We start from the raw sequence: 19698 nt of genomic DNA on the forward strand, positions 1-19698 counted from the left end.
ACACATGGCGCAGAAGATAGTTCTATACCATCAACAGACTGACTTGAAAAATATAAATATATATTGTATTTATATATATAATGTGTATATATACACTATCAATATTCACATTAGAGAATCTGAACAATTTCATTTAGATTACTTTTTAAGAAAGCCTTCCGCTGTGACGTCATGTCTACATAAAGCATTGAGAATTTTCAAGTGTACCATCTGAAATGGGGCTTCTTAAACCTAAATAAAACATATTGATGAAATATATGTGAATATCCATAATTTTTTTAGTGTACATGGTTTTTTTTTCAGATCTGTAATTTCTACCTGTTATAGCTTACAAATTACAAAAACTAAAATAGTTATCTGGAGTCAGTACTTCCTCTCAGCAGGCTGCTGCAGGCAGAGCTCACTCCCAGAAGAAACTATTGGCAAATTATTCTCAAGATGGTGATTGATGAGATGACTTATGCTGTCAAAGACACGATCTTTTGTGCGAACCTTTAAAAAAAAAAGGGTGAAAGAAGATAAATTAAAGAGCAAAATACTTTTTCTCTTAACTTCACACTAAAATTGTCTAAGAATAAGATGTCACAATTTACCATGTTTTAGAGACTCATCCCTTTTCTACCAAAATCAATGGAAATTTGGCATTTCCAGAGTTTTTGTCTCTTACTCCCTCTATTTTCTCCAAACAGATATTTTGCATGCTACCTATGGGCCAGTCTACTTCTATTACTCTTTTTTAATAGATCTGCTTGAAAACTTTCTATTGAGATGGCTGTACACTGCCTCAAGCAAAAGCCTATAAGCACTGTTCTGAAGTGAGGCATGTAATCTATTTTCCTTGAACCTTTCTCAGAAACAGAGAACAACTTTTGTTAAAAATTTCCAAAGCCAGCTAATGTGGTGGTGTGCACCTCTCTTGAAATATTTCAGTCTTAATCATTAAATTCTAGCACAACTACCAGAAACATAGCAGAGGATGTCACAGGGTAAAAATACAAACAACAAATTCTGATGGCAAACGATGCTATCTGCTCAGTCTGGAGGTAGCTGAGTCACTGAAGAAAACCAGCAGGCTCTCCCAATTCTGCTTTGAAACATCACTTTCTGTAATTATTCTAAGCTTTCAAAATGAAAAGATGTCTTTAAAATAGTAGTAACTTTCCTTATCTGTATGCAGAATAGCACATTTTCAGGGCATTTAACTCAGCTGAGATTTTTCTCACAACAAGTGATATGCTCTGCCAGTCACCAGAGTTCAAGCCCTAATTCCAAATCCAGCAAAAATCCTACAGTCCTCCATTTAAAGCTTCCTTTACCTAAACTAGAGTTTGGGGTTTTGGTTTTGGTTTTTTTTTTTTTTTTTTTTTTTGTAAGCTGGATGATAGCAGAAGAAACTGGACAGTTAACCCTGCTCTGAAAACACACCCTGAAGAGCTGTAACATGTAGCTGGGAAATTTGTGTGTGAAATGAATTCTCAGGTAACTTTTGTGTGATTATGAATGATCATGCTGAGGCCACACAGAAGAGATGTAAGCCACTGGCACAATGCCCCGGCTGGCCACACACTGGCATTTTATTGATGACTCTCCACTCTCACAAGCTGTAAATAGGGCTGCTCAGGATCTGTGTCAGGATCCCACAAATCATATAGACAGTGCAGCTAATGTAAACACAGCTGTGGAAAAGCTGTGCCTCCTGAGCAAGGAGATTCAGAGCCATTTGGGCCATAAGGCCACATCACAAGTAGCCTGAGGGAGGGGATTAGGTACAGAGAACAAGCAGGTACCTACACAAGGAGGTCAGCAAATTAGTGCTGCTCTTAGAAGCAGTCTTCTGTCCTCTGCAGGAGGAAAATGTTCCGGGAGTCACCACAGTACTTCATGCAGTTAGCAAAGCAGAAGAGCTCCTGATAGGACAGAGCATCAGTGCTTTCCCTGGAGGAGCCTGTAACAGCTATTTGTGGGTTTATGTTGAAAGGAGAACTAGGAGACCCTGCTACCAGGGTCACCAAACTGCTGCAAAAGTTTAGCAAAGGAGGTGAAGGGCCAGTTCCCCAGGCTGATGTTCCAGTCAAGCCCAGGACTAGGTGGCTGGCACCTAAACAGTGCAAAACCATTCTTTGACTGGCCTCATATAGCAAAAGTAATTACAGCAAATACCACTGGCATTTCTCACCACAGCATTACAGACTCTGGAGGACCAGCATAATTCTGCCACGGGTTTCTCATCTGAAACTGATGCCAACAGACTAACTCCTCTGTGTGAGTTTCTCATTTACTTTGGCGCTTGTCATCTAAAGTTGCCCTTTAACAGAGGAAAAGGAGTTGCCTACCTTTGCTACCAGGAACCAAGAATTCTTTCAGATGAGACTAAGCCTCCCCAGAACAAGGACCAGGCAGACACAGAAAACTGGAGCTCCCTTGCCCTCTCCATCCTACTGCTGGAGGGTCCCTTTATCAGCCAAGGGTGTTCCTGTGCAGCTGGAGCAGGTTTACCCCAGTTCCCCAGTACAGTTTCCTGTACATAATCCCTGGGCTTATGCTGGCATGCAGGCCAAACTTGCACAGTCAATAGGAGCTTCCCAGCAGGAAGGTTAAAGAAGTGGCTAAGCTGCACATTTGACTAAGAGAGTACTGCAGTGGCCTAAACTTGACCTTGTTAGGGAATCAGGTCCCTAAGGTTCCCTGCAATGTGCAAAAATCATGCAGTGGGTCTTCTGCTAGGCACGAGGGAGAGAATTAGGGATGTGATGGCATATTAGAGATATGAGGCTGTAGTATGATCAGTTGTTAAAAAGCTGTAAATAAGATCAAACACGTTTAGAGAAAATATGTTGTCAGAAACCTCCTGTATTACTGAGGAGTCAGTGCTTACAGTTCCTTCTGGGTCCACCAAAAGAAGATGCTTGGCTTGTCCATTGTGCAGGCCTGTCAGCACATAGGAGCCAGGATTCGTGGTACTCTTCCTCACGAGGAAGTCTCCACATTTCTTTAATAGCTGTTCTGCTTCTTTCCTGCTCATCTCTCCTTGGTACCACGGCTCTGCACTCAGGTCTTCAGCTACAGTCCAGTCAGCTCGTCTGGATAAAAGAGGACTGGTGCATCCTGTGGAGGTGGATTTCCTCAATGCAGCCGCAGATGTTTGGTTCTTGAGGGCATCTTCAAACGGTTCTGGTTGTGAAAACGGAAACAATGACAAGATCATTCATAGATAAATCATGTTAAAAAATGGTGATATTCCAGATGTTCTTAACTAGATTTAATTTGTGTTATAGCCACACCCCTTAATTTTTATGAAAAAACTGAGGTAAGGTACACTGCTAAGCCTACTGATCAAAGGATTTTATTGAGATTGAGGAGTGTAATATGTTAAAAATGTATGTTATGCACAGAAATATGCTGGTAAAAATCAGAGCAAAACCTTGGCAGGAGGTTTTGATAGTTACTGTTTTTATTTTGGTAATGGCTATTGTCAACAGTTGCATTTATATGCCCCGGTACCAGGCAGAGCTCTTTTTTTGCCTTACCAGGTACATCAGACAGTTTCATTTCAAATAAATTGCACAATATGGTTACCCAATTTCATTATATCTGGTCTCTCTTGAAACAACATATTAATTTAAAAATAATCCATTACTGAGTCTCCAGCCCACGGGTATGTCTAGAATGAATCAACCAATCTTACCACTCAGCCTACCCCTAGTCTCCACCTATGAAGAGGACTTTGCAACTTACGCTAACACCTTTAATGTGGTTTACTTAGCTGAAATCAGCCTCGGGGAAACATCTTTTAAACCTCAGCTATATCCTGAACTCAGTGTTACTTTCTGTAGAGTGGAATAGAAAGATGTGTCATTACAGATCCAAACAATCTTACAGAAACTGTAAATAGGTCAGTTGGTGCTTCATTATATGCTGTACTTACTTATTGGAAGCTCCTTCCTCTTGCCAGATCTCCATCTGACCAACTACTGCATATTAAAAAGAGATGTTATTCTTTTCCCACTGATCTTAGGCAAGGACATCTGCAGAGCAATATGGTGGAACAATACACCAGATCTAAATAGTCTGCTCAGATGCAAGGTGTATGTAGCCATGTTTGTATGAGGCCACAGAGAGGTTAATTTAGCTCAGAGAAATAGGGTAAATACTGTGCTGTCACAGCTTATTGATACTTCAGCTGATTCTTATGAACAACTTATATATGTCTTCATTGCACTCTGCACTGAGCTAAATATGCTTATCTTGACAAACTACTAACTTAAGGCTAGGTGATACATTTTCTAATACTACTTTTCCTCAATGATCCAGTAGTTAGTAAAGGTTAATGAAGATTGGAAGACAAGAAAATGGTTTTCCCTATTCTTAGGAAAAGGATGTGTACAAAATGGAAGCAAGCATATGCAGGTTTTAAGGGCATAGCCTCTTAGAAATCAAGGTTAACATCTCTGATTTCAGACAGCAGAATTCTCTCATTTCAGATCTATATTTACAAACACATACTCTCTCAAGTTTCTTTCCTCACCCTTCCTTTCAATCCAGAATCTCCCCAGGCTGTGGAAATAGAGTCATACCTCAGCAAAAACATGCCAGGAAGACAGTTTTATGTACACTGAGATAACAGAAACGCAGATATGTTATTTTACAAATAACATATAGGCACCAACTGCTTTGTCTCACTGCCTCTTAATTAGGTGAACTGAATTGAAAATATCATGTGTCAACAACTGATTGGAGGTAGGAAGAGTAGAAAAACAAAGAAAATTTTCTGTGCATTATACTGCTTTCCCAGTATTTCCTTTTAAGTGTCTCCTCAAGGCTGAAAACAATGTGTACGGGTAGCACCAACATCAAATTATGACTGAAGCTTTAAAGCAGTTTTACAGCTATGGCTATGATTCTAATTTTGGAAAAGATTACTTCAAATTTGGTACAGATAGGTAGATCTGTATAGTATGCCTATCCAGAGCAAGGGATAACTGCCTTTTAATTTCCCTCTCAAAGTAAGGGGAAACTTGCACAAAGCTTTTGTAGTATGTATTAACTTCCTAGTAACATATTCACAGGACAGACTGATGCTAATTCTCCAGCCATGCACTCTTTCACTTTCTTGCATAACAAGCCTCCTGATTTTTCTTCTGAAGTAGTTGCCTGTGATGCTAAAGATAGCATAGACTGCAACTCAACTCAGATATAATTCAAACTAGCTTAAAATCTTCAGCCACCCTTATTTTCACTCAGTTCTATTTGAAACCACCTTGAACTCCAGAATTCATGGTAATTCTACCAGGAATACTAAAATTTGGAGGATTTTGTAATTATTTTTTTACAGAACTAATACATAAGTATATTGGGTCACTTGTTAGAAAAGGGAGTGAACAGGAAGCTAACTTACTCATGTCAAACAGATCCTTTCCTGGGCTGCTTGCTTTGGTATCATCTGCTGTTCCACTGAAGGTACTTTCAGCATCTGCATGAAGTGCCAGTAGAGCTTCTACATCTATATGCTGGGTGTTTACGTATGTTGGCATTTTTGCTGTTGAGGTTACTTGTGATTTCTCTTCCAGCATATCCAGAGATCCTATAAAGTTCAAGATTTTTCATTTTCTTTTTTGTATTTGACAGAACAGTGTTATAATGACTAACTAACATCACACCCCATTGCCACAGGTTTAAAACTTCCTGAAGAAATGTAAAGTCAATAACTGCAGTATCTAATAGAAATATTGATGAATGGATTCAGAACTATAACCATTTTCAATGTGGATATTCCACTGTATCCAGTTTCAATGAGGGTCTGGGGACACGTATTATTCAGGAGAAAGAAAATTTTTGTAAATATAGACTGTCAGTTTCAAAAATAATATTTGGCTGGGGAGCCATGAGAGGAGGAAATGGAGTAAAATCCTCAAATCTGTCCAGACTAACAGCAGATAACATATTCTGGCATTTGAAAAGTGTCCCCAGAAACACAGTAAAGCTGTCACACAAAGGTGGATAGGGTGAAATTTCATGTGTATATTTTGATGTGATTTGCTTAAAATTCATAGGCAACAACAAAAAGAACGTTAAGCATTATTTATTATTCATGGAGTAGAAATCATGCACAAACACATGCATTGCTCCATATTTAAAAAACCTGCTAACATTATGCTCTTCGTTTGGAAATTCCATCTTGCATACTGTAGTGGGTCAGATTTTCAGAACAGACCATACAGCCTGTCTTTAAATACACTGGAGTTTTAAGACACGGCAAGCTAGATGACTGAAGATTTGGGGCAACTCTATTTGTGAACTGCTGTGCGAAAGATGAGATTTTATGAAGGTATGCATTTAATAATTTATCCAGAAGTAATTACCAAATGCTTTTCTCTGCCATCATCATTAAAATTTTTTTAAAAAAGGAATGTATCTCAAACTGTAGTTCATTGACTTAAGACTTTGAGGCATCAGACTTCCACACGCTTTGTCCATCTGAGACCTGTTGCAGTATTACAGTGAAAACCAGTAAAACTCACCTTGCTTAACAGGCACATGATGCCAGTCTTCACCGAATTTGTCTCCTAAGTGACGATTCTGGTAATAGATTTGCTCTCCTCCCAGTCCTGCTGCAGACTAGAATGGACACATGTGCAAAGAAAATTTCAATTGCCTTTAAAATACTTAGATAAATTATGAAGGGCTCTAACAATTTCCTTGGCATGTATTCTGTGTACTCCCACTCTTCATTTCCAACTCATCATGGTGTCAGAATATATATAGCAAAAATGCATTTGTGTAGGAGTAAGATATTATGGTGACCTTCGTGTAAACTTCCCTGCTCCTTGTTTTTATTAACCCCTGCAATCTCAAATGATGCATTATCTCCTCCAATACATTTGTCTTTAAACAACAAGCCATGACAACTATGCCCTGGAAAAGCATTCCACAGAAACACACCTGGGACCAGAAGATGCCCCCAGCACTCTCCAAGCATGAGCTGAAAAACTCAGATCAGTACCAGGGGATGCATTCTGTTATTGAAGGAAGAATGTTGTCTACAGACAAGGCACTTCTGTATTTAAGCAGAGGTGTGCTGCATCTGAAAACTCCTCTTGGAGTTGGCTACATCAATACCACAGTCAAACTTTCAACAGCAATGGCAGAGATTGCTGTCAAAAGCAAAATCTAGAATCCAGAGACTCTTATCAAAAGCAAAACTTGTTGGCAGAGATAACCAAGCTGATCTCAGTGAAACGTGAGGTGGAAACCTACTGGTTACTGACCACTGCTGAGTTATTAACATAAGGAACCATTAGTAATGATTGTCCTAGATGTTTAAACTATTCTGCATCAAACCTTTCCCAGTTAGTGTGCATTATGTTATACTCTCTGGAGCATACAGATGTAGTGACTCTCAGTGGATTTCTCTTCCTTGAACCTGTGTAATCGTTTAACACCATGAGGAAATCATCTCCTTTTGTTTGTTCTGAACCTAATTTGTAGCTGCCTGTTCAAAAGGAAGGTAGCCACACATGAAGGACTATGAGCTATAAATGGTCCAGATGTAACCATCTTAAAATACACATTTTTAAAAAATTTGGGATCCATCAGCAGGAGGGCAGAGATGCAACTACACTGACCTGAGCTGTATCTGCAGCAGTGGGAAGTCTTGCTTTGAGCCTGGCATCAATGAAGCCGCCAGGGGGGGGCATTTTATTTGGGATGTTGTTGTAATAGGCATGTTGTTCTGTTGGCTCATTATCTTCCTCCATCCATGGCTCATCAAAACTCTGCATCCTGTAAGAAAGTGTTTTATTTTGCCCCTTGCTTGCAAGTCACTTACAGCTTGACACTTGCAGCATATTAAGACTGTCTGCCAGGGGATCACTGCTGCCTATTATTTTGACAAGTCAGCTACCATTACAAACCAGGAAGCCATGATGGATCATGCAGCAGGCTTTCTCTGCTTAGACAAACTCTAAAACCCCTTTACAATGGATTAAATTCTTCATACTGAGTAAAGGATGGTTTTTCTTAGCTTTAAAGACAACTACATTAACAAACAATTTCATTTAACCTTACAGTAGTATTTGTAATATTATTACTTGATTGATTGAATATGCTGAAGAACTTTGACTTTAATTATGGCTGCTCTATCGCCAATATAAATCTGGAAGAACTTCAGAAAGTTAAGAGGTAGGATTTGTGGTTTCAGTCTGCATTTAACAGTCATTTACACAAGTAAACTAAGAGTACAAAATGCTTGCAGATCAGGATAGTAGCATTTTATATTCACTATATACCCATTTTACTCTGATATAAGAGATTACACAGGGTACGAGCTTACTGAAACTTATACTAATATTAGCAAGCATATAATAATCCATATCAAAAACACAGCTCACCAAAGAAAAGAGAATGCTATATCCCAACCTTTTGGGCATATACCAGCAGACAGATTTTGTATACTCCAAAGAACAACACAGTCAAATCCTCTGTACAATAAATCACATTCCTAAAAACTTCATCCTGGTTAATATCAGAAATAGTGAGACATCACTAGTAGTTTTGGAAGCCCAGCAACTCTAGCTTACTTCATCTAAATTGATAGAGCTGCTATGACAGTAACAATGAGGAATGCCACAAATAACATCCATTCTTGGCCATCCAACTCTGCCTACTAACTACAACAGAAAACATATGATCATTTCAATAAGTTTACTATGAAACCCATATTTAGCCCATTCTCTTAAAATTACTGTGCTCCTTCCATATTCATTAGGCAAATGCTGCTTTGCTAATTCAGCAGAAATCTCTTTTTTAAGTGTTTAAATCCTGTCTGTCTCCAGCAACTGCATCCACAGCACATTTTATTAAGTAAATACAAAGCTAAAGAAGATCCTTTAGCAGTCTTCTGCAATCACACTCACCTATCATGGAAAGTAGGTATCTTAGAAGGGCATCTCAAGTATTGCTTAAACCGAAGCTCGAATGCTTGCCCTATGGTGCTGATGACATCCTGGGCCAGGCCATCAGAGCATTCCAGTATATGACAAGCTAAATGAAAAAAATTTGACACATGTGCATGCAAATAATTGTTTGTTATGGTGGGTTTCACTGACCTATGACAAAACACCTACATGTCAGGTATAGTTGCCCTATTCATGGTGTGAGCATTTCAATAAAACCCAGTAATGGTACAGTGGATTTCAGGCAATGCGGTCTTTTTGAAGGTTATGTAAAATCGCTCTGTTGTGCAACTGCAATACCAGAAATCAGTTCTATAAATTTTCACTTGATATTACCTAAATACTATAGATTATATAAGAATTCCAACAAAGATTTAAGTTGATATTATAAAAATATTAGTAGATAGTAACAACAAAAAAAGCTTTCCTTGCTTTTCTCAATTTTATTACCATTTCAGGTTTATGTCTAATCATGCCAAGTTTGCAAGCTGCTCACTTCCTCTGAGCTTCCAGAATTTCCCAAATGGCAAGCTGAGGGAGGAAAAATAACTAGGATACTTCCTAGTATTTTGTTTTATTTGATTCCAGTAATACAGAGCTTGGTACCTTTTCCTGTTTGTATGGAGATGCTCCCAGCAAACTGTAGAATCAGTGGGGAGCACAGAGCCAGGACCTCGATTAACTCCAGCACTCCCCAATGTGCCACCTCTCTGAACCCAGTGTGACAGAGGAAGTAAGGAGGGAGGCTGGCAACACAAGCTGTCTTCCTATAGGAGATGGAGAAACCTTTATCAACTGCCTGAGCAGCTAAATCCATCTCAGCTTTAAATCAGAGGGTGGTTTGGAAGTATCATCTTATGTGACAACATGAACAGGCAAACTCATACAAGATTTCACCTAATGTTGCAGGAATGGAGCTGGGTCTTGAATGCTGAAAGCTAACAGTCTAAATGATATTCAGAAAAACACAGGCACGTTCATTTTCCATAGTCAGTGCTGGAAAAGCATACAGTCTACCAGCTACAGCCTGAACTAAATTCGAAACTCTAGTTCTTTTCCAAGTCTTGCCACAGTACAGTTGGACCTTTTTTAGAGTTACTAATTTGTATCACCCCTAACGGCTTTAATAACCTGAATATAAATTCTTCAGCTAAAAATTGCATTTTAGTATACACTTTAAGTCCAGCTCAGTGGAATCAAATGCTTTGATTGACAAATAAGGGTTGGTCCTGACATTTTAGTGACATAATTTTAGTTGAAACAATACAGGGAGACTAAGGAAGTTTAGCAATGATTTCTCAGCTTGCTGGACAGACTTTTGAAGAAGCCAGAATAAAGGGCAAAAAAAACTACAATTATTCCAGTATGCAATGACCAGGGCATATATGCTCTCCCTCAGCAGCACCTCTCACAGCCTGAGATGGCACCAGTCACAGTGCTGCCCTGCTAAACAGAGCCGATGATACTTCCTTCTCACCTTATAGCACCTGCTGTGCTGAGCAGCATGCTGAGGCAATGCCTGATTCAAGGCAGTAATGCCCTTAACTGCATGCTGGAGGTGGATTCAACAGTCAAAAACAGGTCCTCTGTGCATTCAAAGACAGCATACCTGGCTAGCAGCAGGACATTTGCTGTTTACTCCTTCTGCTGGTGGCAGCGAGCAAGCAGCCCCCAAATAAAGTGCACCCTTACCTACAAGAACGTGGACCAAAAGTAGTTAAGCCAACCAAAGCTACAATTTCTGTATTCTATAACTAGAGTGTGGATTTAAAGAACTACATTGCTCATTGCTAAAACTCTCTGGAGCTGAAATGAAGCATGAGTCATTAAGTAGTTTTGGTGGGTGACATAATGAGTAACCTGTTTCCTTGGATACATGAATGGACTTTCAGCAGGTAAGAGATGTGCTTCTTGTAAAAGCATGAGAAAGTTTGGCTCACACAGAGATGATTTCTTGTGAATGTTACAGCAGAAGACAGACAGTCTCTAGCTTGCTAGATCCAGAATATAAAGCATGAAGAGAGCTTCATTCTTGGGAAGAATGAGTCTAATATGCCAGTGAGAGCAATCAGTGCTAGTGTCTGTAACAGCAGCAGTAACATTTTTCACTAGATAAAGAAGTAAATTTGGACTAATTTCTAAATTATTTGCAGGTAACACAAAGACTGACAGACTGACCAGTGATAGTGAAAGAGGGAAGGTGCAGCCTCTGTTATAGATTGCAGTCATTAATCCTAGATTACTCCAAATAATAACAGGCAGCATTTCCTGTTTCATTTTCAAACAATGCAGAAAAATGAAAGGAGGAACAGAAATTATCTGAAGGATGGAGGGCATGCACTGCAGCTGAAGATTGACAGAGTTTACCCTGTCAGACTTTTCCTAAGGAAAACTGAGAAATAGCTTGAACTAAATACCCTACAGGAAGACAACAGCAGGTGTTAGATGACTCCTCAATCTAGGATAGACTAGCTCAACAAGGAACAGTGACAGGAAGCTAAGGCTAAACACATCCAACTTAGATATAAGGGACATAGTCTATGAAACAGTTTATGTATAAAATCCCCTTACACAGGAACAGAAGACAGAGCACAGGGCTCCTCCAAACCCTAGAGTACACACATCTGGTCTGTGATACTGGTCCACTGTATTGCCACTGAGACCTTTCAGAACTACTGAATCAGTCTCCAGTTTGCCAGAAAGGTACTGCTAAAGCAGGTGGGGTGGGAAGGTCTGCACCATACAGCCTGCAGTTTGATGCCAGAGTCTTTCTAATTGGGGACACATGTTGGAGCATTACAAGCATGGCAAAGAACTGGACTATCACCATACCTCCCACTCACTGTGTTTTCTAGGTGTTTCACTGACATTCAGCATAGCAGTATATTTAGTGCAGGTATTATTTATGAGCTAACTCTCTCAAGTCTGGACATCTCTGCACACTGACACAACAGGTTGTTAAGATACTTAAAATCATTAAACGTGACAAAATACAGAACCTGTAGAATTAGTTGTGCCCATGGTAAGGTGGCAGCTCAGGGTCTGCAGAGTTCACATTTTGGAATGAAAGTGTCTGTATTCTGCAGAAATCCTGTTGGAAGTGCTTGAGTCCTTTTTTGGAGCTAGTCTTTCTTTTCTCTATGAATCTATGAATAATAAGTAGGTTCTCAAGTACATAATATACTTTGTATCTAACATTAAGACCTAGTCATGCTTTCTGCATTACAAGCAGGAATATTTTCTGTACCTATTATTTCAGACTGTGATTTGCACTTTCCATAATTTATTTTTAAGAATCTGAACTAGGTCTTTGAAGACAATCAATGAGAGTCTTGCTGTCCCTGACTGCTCACTCACAGAGCAACCCAATGTTAAATAAAACTTTACTGAGAACAAGGATTAGAGCCTCCAGCAAGCTGGCTTGAAAGCTCACTACCTGGTAAAGGATCTGATTCTGCCAGGAAGAATTAGGCATGTACCAAGAAGACCTAACAGATTCAGCTGCCTCATCAGGAGACTTAATCAGAGAACTGCTTAGTTCCTGTAGTGACTGGGTGTAGGTGAGAGTTAACTGTTGCCTAGAAGCTCATGCAGCCAAGTTAAGGCAAGCATTTAATTTAAGAGATGAAGAGAATCAAAGTGATATTTGGAGATGAACTACAGGCAAGACCTCTAGGCTCAAGGTTTGAGAACTGACTTGTGTGTGGCTGTTCCTTTGTGCTACATAACCTTTCCATTACTCTGTCAAAGAGAATTGTTTTATTGGTCTGCATTTATTCTTTTTTTCCTGGGGAAAAAAAAATCAACTGAATTATACCATGAATAATTCATATTTCTCAAAGGAAAAAAGGTGCCAAATAGATATTTCTAACTTACCTCTCCGATTAACAGGATCCTTAGCTACATATGCAACATAGTCAGTTGTATCCTGTCAAAAAATTAAGACAGCTACAATGAATGCAAAAAAACTTTGCACTGATCATAGCAAAAGATCACGGTCCAGAGTGTGCATATTGCTGTGGGTAGAGCCTCAAATGACATATTTTGCTCTGCAGCTGTATACTACTTAAATTCCACAAAAAAATCTTATGGGTTTGATACTAATCCCACCACTTTGTTTTCTCCAGAATGTGGTCTATTCCAGCAGAACTTGTGAGTATCTTCCAAAGCACTGGAAAGTGAATTAAAAAATTTGATAGGATTTGGATCAGGCCTCTTTTAGAAGGGAATAGAATTACAAGTCCTCATCTTCAAACTACTTAGAGATTCTGGTTCAGAACATGAATAATCAACTGGTTCTGAGGCAGAAAGAGTGGGAGTAACAGCCCTGTTCCTCAGAAACACTAAGCAATGCCATTTATTCATGTGTGACAAGCAGGTGTGTTTACTGACTACAATGCCATATGGCACAGGGGTGCTCAGCCGCAGCTTGGCTATGACAGGAAGTATCCCAGGACACCTTCCCCAGCCCATGTGCTGCTTCAGCCATCCCCGTTTCTGCATGCTGAGTGGATTTTCTGGCAAGACCAAGCCAACATCTTCTTTAGGGATATTTTGCTAGCTGTCCTGCCATCCTCATGTTCCTGTGCACAGGCGGTGCAGACTTTCACCATTGTGCAGATGAAATAGAAAGGCCAGCATTTCCAAGAAATGTGAGGTCTGCTGGCACCTCTGGAAAATGACATATATTCTTGATGTATCAGGAAGTTCTGCTTAGATATTTTCTGACACGCCTGGCTAGTCAGGTGTAGCTAAATCTAACAGGTATGCATAGGATACACAGCAGCTAGCTGCATAAATATACCCAAAGCAATTCCAGGTAACTGATCCAAGACCATTGACAACTATGTGAAGATCTAATGTCATAACAAACATCAATCTTCAGCTGAAAGACAGACCTCTTCACCTCAACTTTCTCTAGTGCAAGCACACACAACCACAACCCCATCCAAAACAATTAATTGTGCTGTGTGTCTATACAATTCTCTTTCAAAGGAGGCAGCAAGGGAAATGATGGACAACATTCATGGTTATGGTAACAGATGTGTAGCTATATCATTTAATGTGCTATTGGAAGGCACTCCGACACAGCAGTAATGAGCTTCGTCTGTAAAAAAAGCGGAGCATAGAAGAGTAGCTCTAGCATTTTGTCCAGTAATTCCTTATGACAGAGTGCCTGGGCAATGACTTGCATGGAAGTAATGATGCACATCAACAAGTAAGGGGATGAGAAAGGTGGTTATGTCTAAAGTAGCAAATAAAACAGAGCCAAGGTAAAGGCCTGAGACTTGTTCCACAGTTGTCCATAAAGTTTAATTGTTGCTACTCTCCCTTGACTGGCTGTGCTGGTTTCCCATGCCCTGCTCTGAAACATTCTGAAGAACCAGGTTGTGCTGGGCATCAATCTCTAGAGACCACTGGGAGGGAAGACAGTGAATGTGTGGATGCAAATTTCACTATACTATTCCATTTCAGGCCAGAAAACAGGCCTGGGATCATTTTATTTACTAGTATAGATACAGCTGATGGATATATTCATGACTGAGTAAATCATAGATCTATCTTATAAGCTAGTGTGAGTGTGAGAGACTAGAACCACCTACTCACTTCATCTAAAGATTCAAGCTATGACAAACCATTAACCACCTAACGTGGGCACATTTCATGGCAGCTAATTAGAAGATTCCCAGCAGAAGCCTAGACAGGGCTGGGCTGATACAACAAAGTGGTCCCTGACATTCAAGGACTGAATACAGGTATGAATGAGCTATAATTTACACCTCAAAGAAACTGTACTGCAGTGTTAAAATTGAAAGGCAGGGCTGAAACTGAAGAACTAGTGCCTTCAGGGTCCTCTGAGAGACCTGCCTTGTTAGACCTTTTGAGAGCTTTTTGAGACCTCTTGGAAATTTCAGCAGGAAATACAGATGTCTTGTCTGGCTGTCTGGAAACAGCCACATGAAATGACTATGGATGAAATTGTTTAGTGCATCATAACAAGGGGCTGAGAGAGCTAAAGCAGATCCCGAAGAGAACCTTGGAAGTCAAAATTATTCCATAGTAACGTGTAAAATGGATTTGGTGGATTTTTAAGCTCTCATGTACTGACACAGACAGAAGCTGTCTGACTCACTGCAAATGGGAATATTGCAAAAATATATATGATACTCAGGCTGTTCTCCAAGTCTGTGGGATACTTCTCCAGTGGATGTATTTTGAATGATTAAGGTAATTAACGCTTAGGGAGTGCGAGGAAAGTTGCAAAGCTAATTGCTGGTGCAAATGTGTGGCAGATACCCAGAGCAGAAAAGCAGCGAGGGGGAGAAGTGGGGACAGTCTCTCTTCTAAATAAACTAAACTTCAAAATGTGGAAGCATTCCCTGAAGAAACATGGGCACAGCTCTTGTTTCCTAGTTCAGTATGGCCCTTCTCCATTCATTTCAAATCTCCAAGGAGAGATTTAAATCTGAGGAAATAAGCTTATGAGCTGGATCCCACCTGTGTTTGGGAGATAGGGTTTGGTGGTGGCAGCCCTCCACCAAGTGGAAATCGTTAAAGGCTGATAAATGTTATGTCTGGATGACACTCAGCTGGGTTAATAAATGTCTGAACTAAATTCCATCCTTGCATCTTGTCCTCTCCTGTGTGCACATAGGATGAAGGAACCACCTCCTTTATGAAACAGCTTTCGATTTAAAGTTGTGCCAGATACCAGCCCAATGAGATAAGTCCGTAGAGTGTCATCAGATACTCATACCTACCCTTCTACACCCCCAGAAAGAGATCACCATGCACTGGTCTGATTAGGAACACAACTTTTCAATTTCAGTCTCTTGTAGACTCCCTTACACCATGTAATTTTATTTCTCTGGTAGTTCACTGACTCAGTAGGATGATTTTTATCTCTCTCAAACATTTGGAAGAGCTTGTTTACTCCAATTCCAATCTCTGCTGCTGCTCCTCTCCTCTTTCCTGGTAAATCTCTCTATCGGTGGGCAGTGTGCAATGGTGTTTCCAGGACTTAGCATTTGGGATGGCAGATGGGGAATGAAGAATCTTCTTACGGAGGCAGGGAACTGTGCTAATCACTCCTCTGCCCACTTCAGAAATTGTTCACTTACAGCATTCATTGCAATCTGTTGTGTTTCAAAGCTGCTTTTGGTGCATTTTGTGTTCCCCAAATTATTGTGATATCATGTCCTTTTATCTTCTGGAACTGAACTAACCTCAGCAGAGATATGCTGAGGCTCAAGTTTGCCCTTGAGTCTTTAGAGAACAGTGAAATGAAAAGAGAAAGTGTGAAAGATCTTCAACTTAACAGAGTCGAGCTGAGAGAAGTAACTCACAAAGCAAGCTAGAAATTGCCTTACCTGTAGTACATGACTGATAAATGACAGAAAATCATATGATGGAGGAAAAGGCAGACTCAATTCATACTCAATTAAACTAGGTTTAAAGGCTTTCAAACCTCTAAGGTATGAGGTGATCAATGTCCCTGTTTTATAATTCTCCCTGGTGTCAAATACCTTTTAAGCACATTTAATGTGCCTTTGGATGGACTGCTTATAAAAAAAGGCGAAAGCACAACAATCAGGTGTCTGCATTTTAAGTTAAATAAACCAAATTTGTAGGTGTATCTGAAAGCTTTGCAGAGCTAGAAAGAAAGAACTGAGATTTTCCTGGAAGCCTGTCTTTGAGCTGCATGAGTGTAGCAAATATACCTGAAGGCAGGATTTATCACAGTCCTCTCAATGCACACTTAGAGACATGAAGAAAAAAGAATTATATGCATGCATTGCTATAAACATAACTGCAGCACAGTCTATTACTGTAAAAACTACAAAATAAAAACCATGACATAAATGCACATAATAGCCATATGATGATACTATATTAATCTCAAAAACAAAGCCCTACTTTTCAGTTACTACACGAATGCTCACAACCTTTTGATACTTTTTGTTTCAGTCATTCAAAGAGGAGGATCTATGACTGCTTGTCAGTCATTTCCCTTGAAATGGCAACAATCAAGAAGAATTTATGAAAGAAACACAAGTTATTGTGGTTATAGTTTTCTTTCAATAAGCTATGAAATAAATTTTGCCACACAGTTCTTATAAAGCAATACATTTGTGTGGGAAAGCTTTAAAGAAATGCTTACCGGATCACCTCCAGATGCAAAGGAAATAGATTGCATATGGTGATTTGCTATGATCTGTATGGATCAAAAAGAATAAGTGTGAATCAGTAGGGTTTTTTACAGTTTACCTTCTTGATTTCTTTTTCATTTTGTATAGGGGTGAAAATCCAAAACCAAGGTCAAAATTCTCTGTTTCACCTACAAGGACTGCAAAGAGTAGCATGATTATAATATAAACAAACTTAAATATGACTGTATCTATTCTGGTGCTCTTTAAAACATAGCAGGACATGGCAAAACTGCTGAGTGTGCACAGAACTCCAGTAAATCATATAGATCTGTCATACAGTATCTTTGGAGAAATTTTAATCTGCTAAAGCTCGCTTTCTTTATTACAGAAAGTGATAAATGGAGCAAAGGGTCCTATTCATCAGAACACTTTTCTGCTGATGCAGCTCTGGTAAAATCAATGAAAACATGCAGTATCTACAGCACCTAAGGATTCAAAAATTGCTTCTGATACTTACTGTGTCATTTTACATTTCAAATACCAACAAGTTTCCAATATGCAAACAGAACATTGACTGTAGCTGCAATGTAGCATTGTAGACAAAATCTCAGGCATACTCCAGAGCATTTGAAATTCAATTTGCTTATGTGAAATTTGAACTAATATGATATTTCCCTGGGAAAAGACAAACTGTCATGAACCTCTAATACAAGAACAGTTCTGCTCCACTGCTATTCTGAGATTTAACTTACGAAATCTTTTAATAATGAAATCATGTAACAACCAAGAAAGAAAAGGTCATTGGAAAGAAAATTTCATTTGATCACTTGAGTTACAGAAACCATGCCAAGGAATTCATCTGGTATAGGACAATGCCCTTATTTAGTGCCTCAAAGCATGTAATTTGGATCTTAATTGCTCTCTTTGGAGAGGGTATCACATACTTTAGAAAACTGTTTTGGCAAAAAATGAGGCTAGAAAGATATTTTCTGGGCTGTTTTCCCCATCCTCCATCTGAAAGACCTGAACCAGCAATCATCTTCCTTGGAAAGATAAAAGCTTGACATGACTTTCTCTGGATCTTGCTGCTTCACTAACTCAGCAGGAGTTGACAACTATTTATAGTGCTTATATCATATAAAGAATGCTTCATTTTTCAGTACTCCTCCTTGTCCCACAGGAGCCTCTCAAGATGTGGTTAATGTTTTAAGTGTGCATTGGTGAACCATTGTTGCCTTACTTATCAGTGAGGATTTCCTTTTCTTTTTTTCCAGTAAAGAAGAAGTACTCCTAACAAAAGAGATGAACTACTGAAGATTTGTTATACATCTGTCATTATCACTGTCTCAAATTGTGTAAATAACCTGATCTTTTAGTTCAGCATCATAAACAACAAAAAGAATTTCAGATCCCATCAAAACTTTTTTTTCCAAATTTCAAGAAAACTGAAAAGTGCTTGAAACCATCAGTACAAGTCAAACACTTTTTTCTTTTTAATTCCCCAGCTAAATGTTTTAGATTAGTTTGAGATAGGGATATTCCCTCCCCCACACCAAAATGTTGAAACAATGCACAGCAAACTACAAATGCCTCGCATAGCTCAAAATTAAATAATTCAGTAATGTGTGCACATAGTTTAGAAACATTTCCATCTACCCAAATCTGCATTTTAAACAAATAAACAAAAAAAATTTTCCTCTCATCCCTGCTTAACATGTTGTCAGAACTGGTGTGTACACGTACATGCAATTTTTTTCCAGCTACCTCAAGGGCTAACAATAAATGCCTTGTCTTTTCTTTCCTTGTAGCTCCTCTGGGAAAAAGAGGCTGCTACGGAAGTTCTCAACCATGTTCCTGGCAGGTGCTGCTGGGACACTCTTATTTTCAAATCAAATGCTTAGCACAAACAAGACAAAAGGGACACCACAGCCAGGCTGGGGATATCTGAGAAACCAGACATTTCCCAGACCTGCAGCATCCAGACCAAGTTGATCTCAATAGGAATGATGTGAGAGAAAGATAAACAGTTTTGTCAATTCAGATAAAAGGGAAGGTATCTGAGGGAGGATTCTTCCCTATGATAAGTCAGTGTAACTCCATTTCAACCCTGACGTCAGCCAAAGACAAGGCTGCTTCAGGGTTTGGCACTTTTTAAATAGATCTAATTAACATCAAGTTCCTATTCTTCTGACCAGGGGCAACTGTCCTTACAAAATGCACTGCTGTGTATATTCCACAATAAGGCTCCAAACTACTGCAACCAGCCATAACACTGCTCCCACAGTTTCAGTACACACTACAGAAGATGATGATGATTTCTAAATAAGGATAAGAATGAAGACAAATCAATGGCAACATAATAATAAACGTAATAAAAAAGGAAAGCTTTTTAACAATGCGTGAATTCTTTCTGATTCTTTAACCTGAGGCTCTGAAGGGCAGCAGGATAGTATTTTTTCTTCCTCTCTCACTGTATCTGGGCAGAAAGTTGCATGCCTTAACAGAGTATGTGGCTCACAGCAAATAGCACTGCAGTGACTACGCATGTCTGTCTGCTTTCTCTCTATATATATACCCTGAGCAAGGATTCTTCTCAT

The 19698-nt window shown here is 39.3% G+C and overlaps 1 protein-coding gene across 1 annotated transcript in view; it reads right to left on the bottom strand.

Annotated features, from left to right (window-relative positions):
• Window positions 1-363: 363 nt before the first annotated feature.
• The window catches only part of SHC3 (SHC adaptor protein 3), a 53216-nt gene continuing 33881 nt past the window's right edge, over window positions 364-19698 (bottom strand). Inside the window, exons 5-12 of the mRNA XM_005154914.3 lie at window positions 17113-17166; window positions 12828-12879; window positions 8913-9039; window positions 7623-7779; window positions 6519-6615; window positions 5396-5581; window positions 2876-3171; window positions 364-492 (exon numbers count right to left, since the gene is read on the bottom strand). Coding sequence (XP_005154971.2) covers window positions 364-492; window positions 2876-3171; window positions 5396-5581; window positions 6519-6615; window positions 7623-7779; window positions 8913-9039; window positions 12828-12879; window positions 17113-17166 — 1098 coding nt within the window. The remainder of the gene's footprint in view (window positions 493-2875; window positions 3172-5395; window positions 5582-6518; window positions 6616-7622; window positions 7780-8912; window positions 9040-12827; window positions 12880-17112; window positions 17167-19698) is intronic.

The sequence above is a fragment of the Melopsittacus undulatus genome, chromosome Z (assembly GCF_012275295.1).
Source record: "Melopsittacus undulatus isolate bMelUnd1 chromosome Z, bMelUnd1.mat.Z, whole genome shotgun sequence".
NCBI classification, from domain to species: domain Eukaryota; kingdom Metazoa; phylum Chordata; class Aves; order Psittaciformes; family Psittaculidae; genus Melopsittacus; species Melopsittacus undulatus.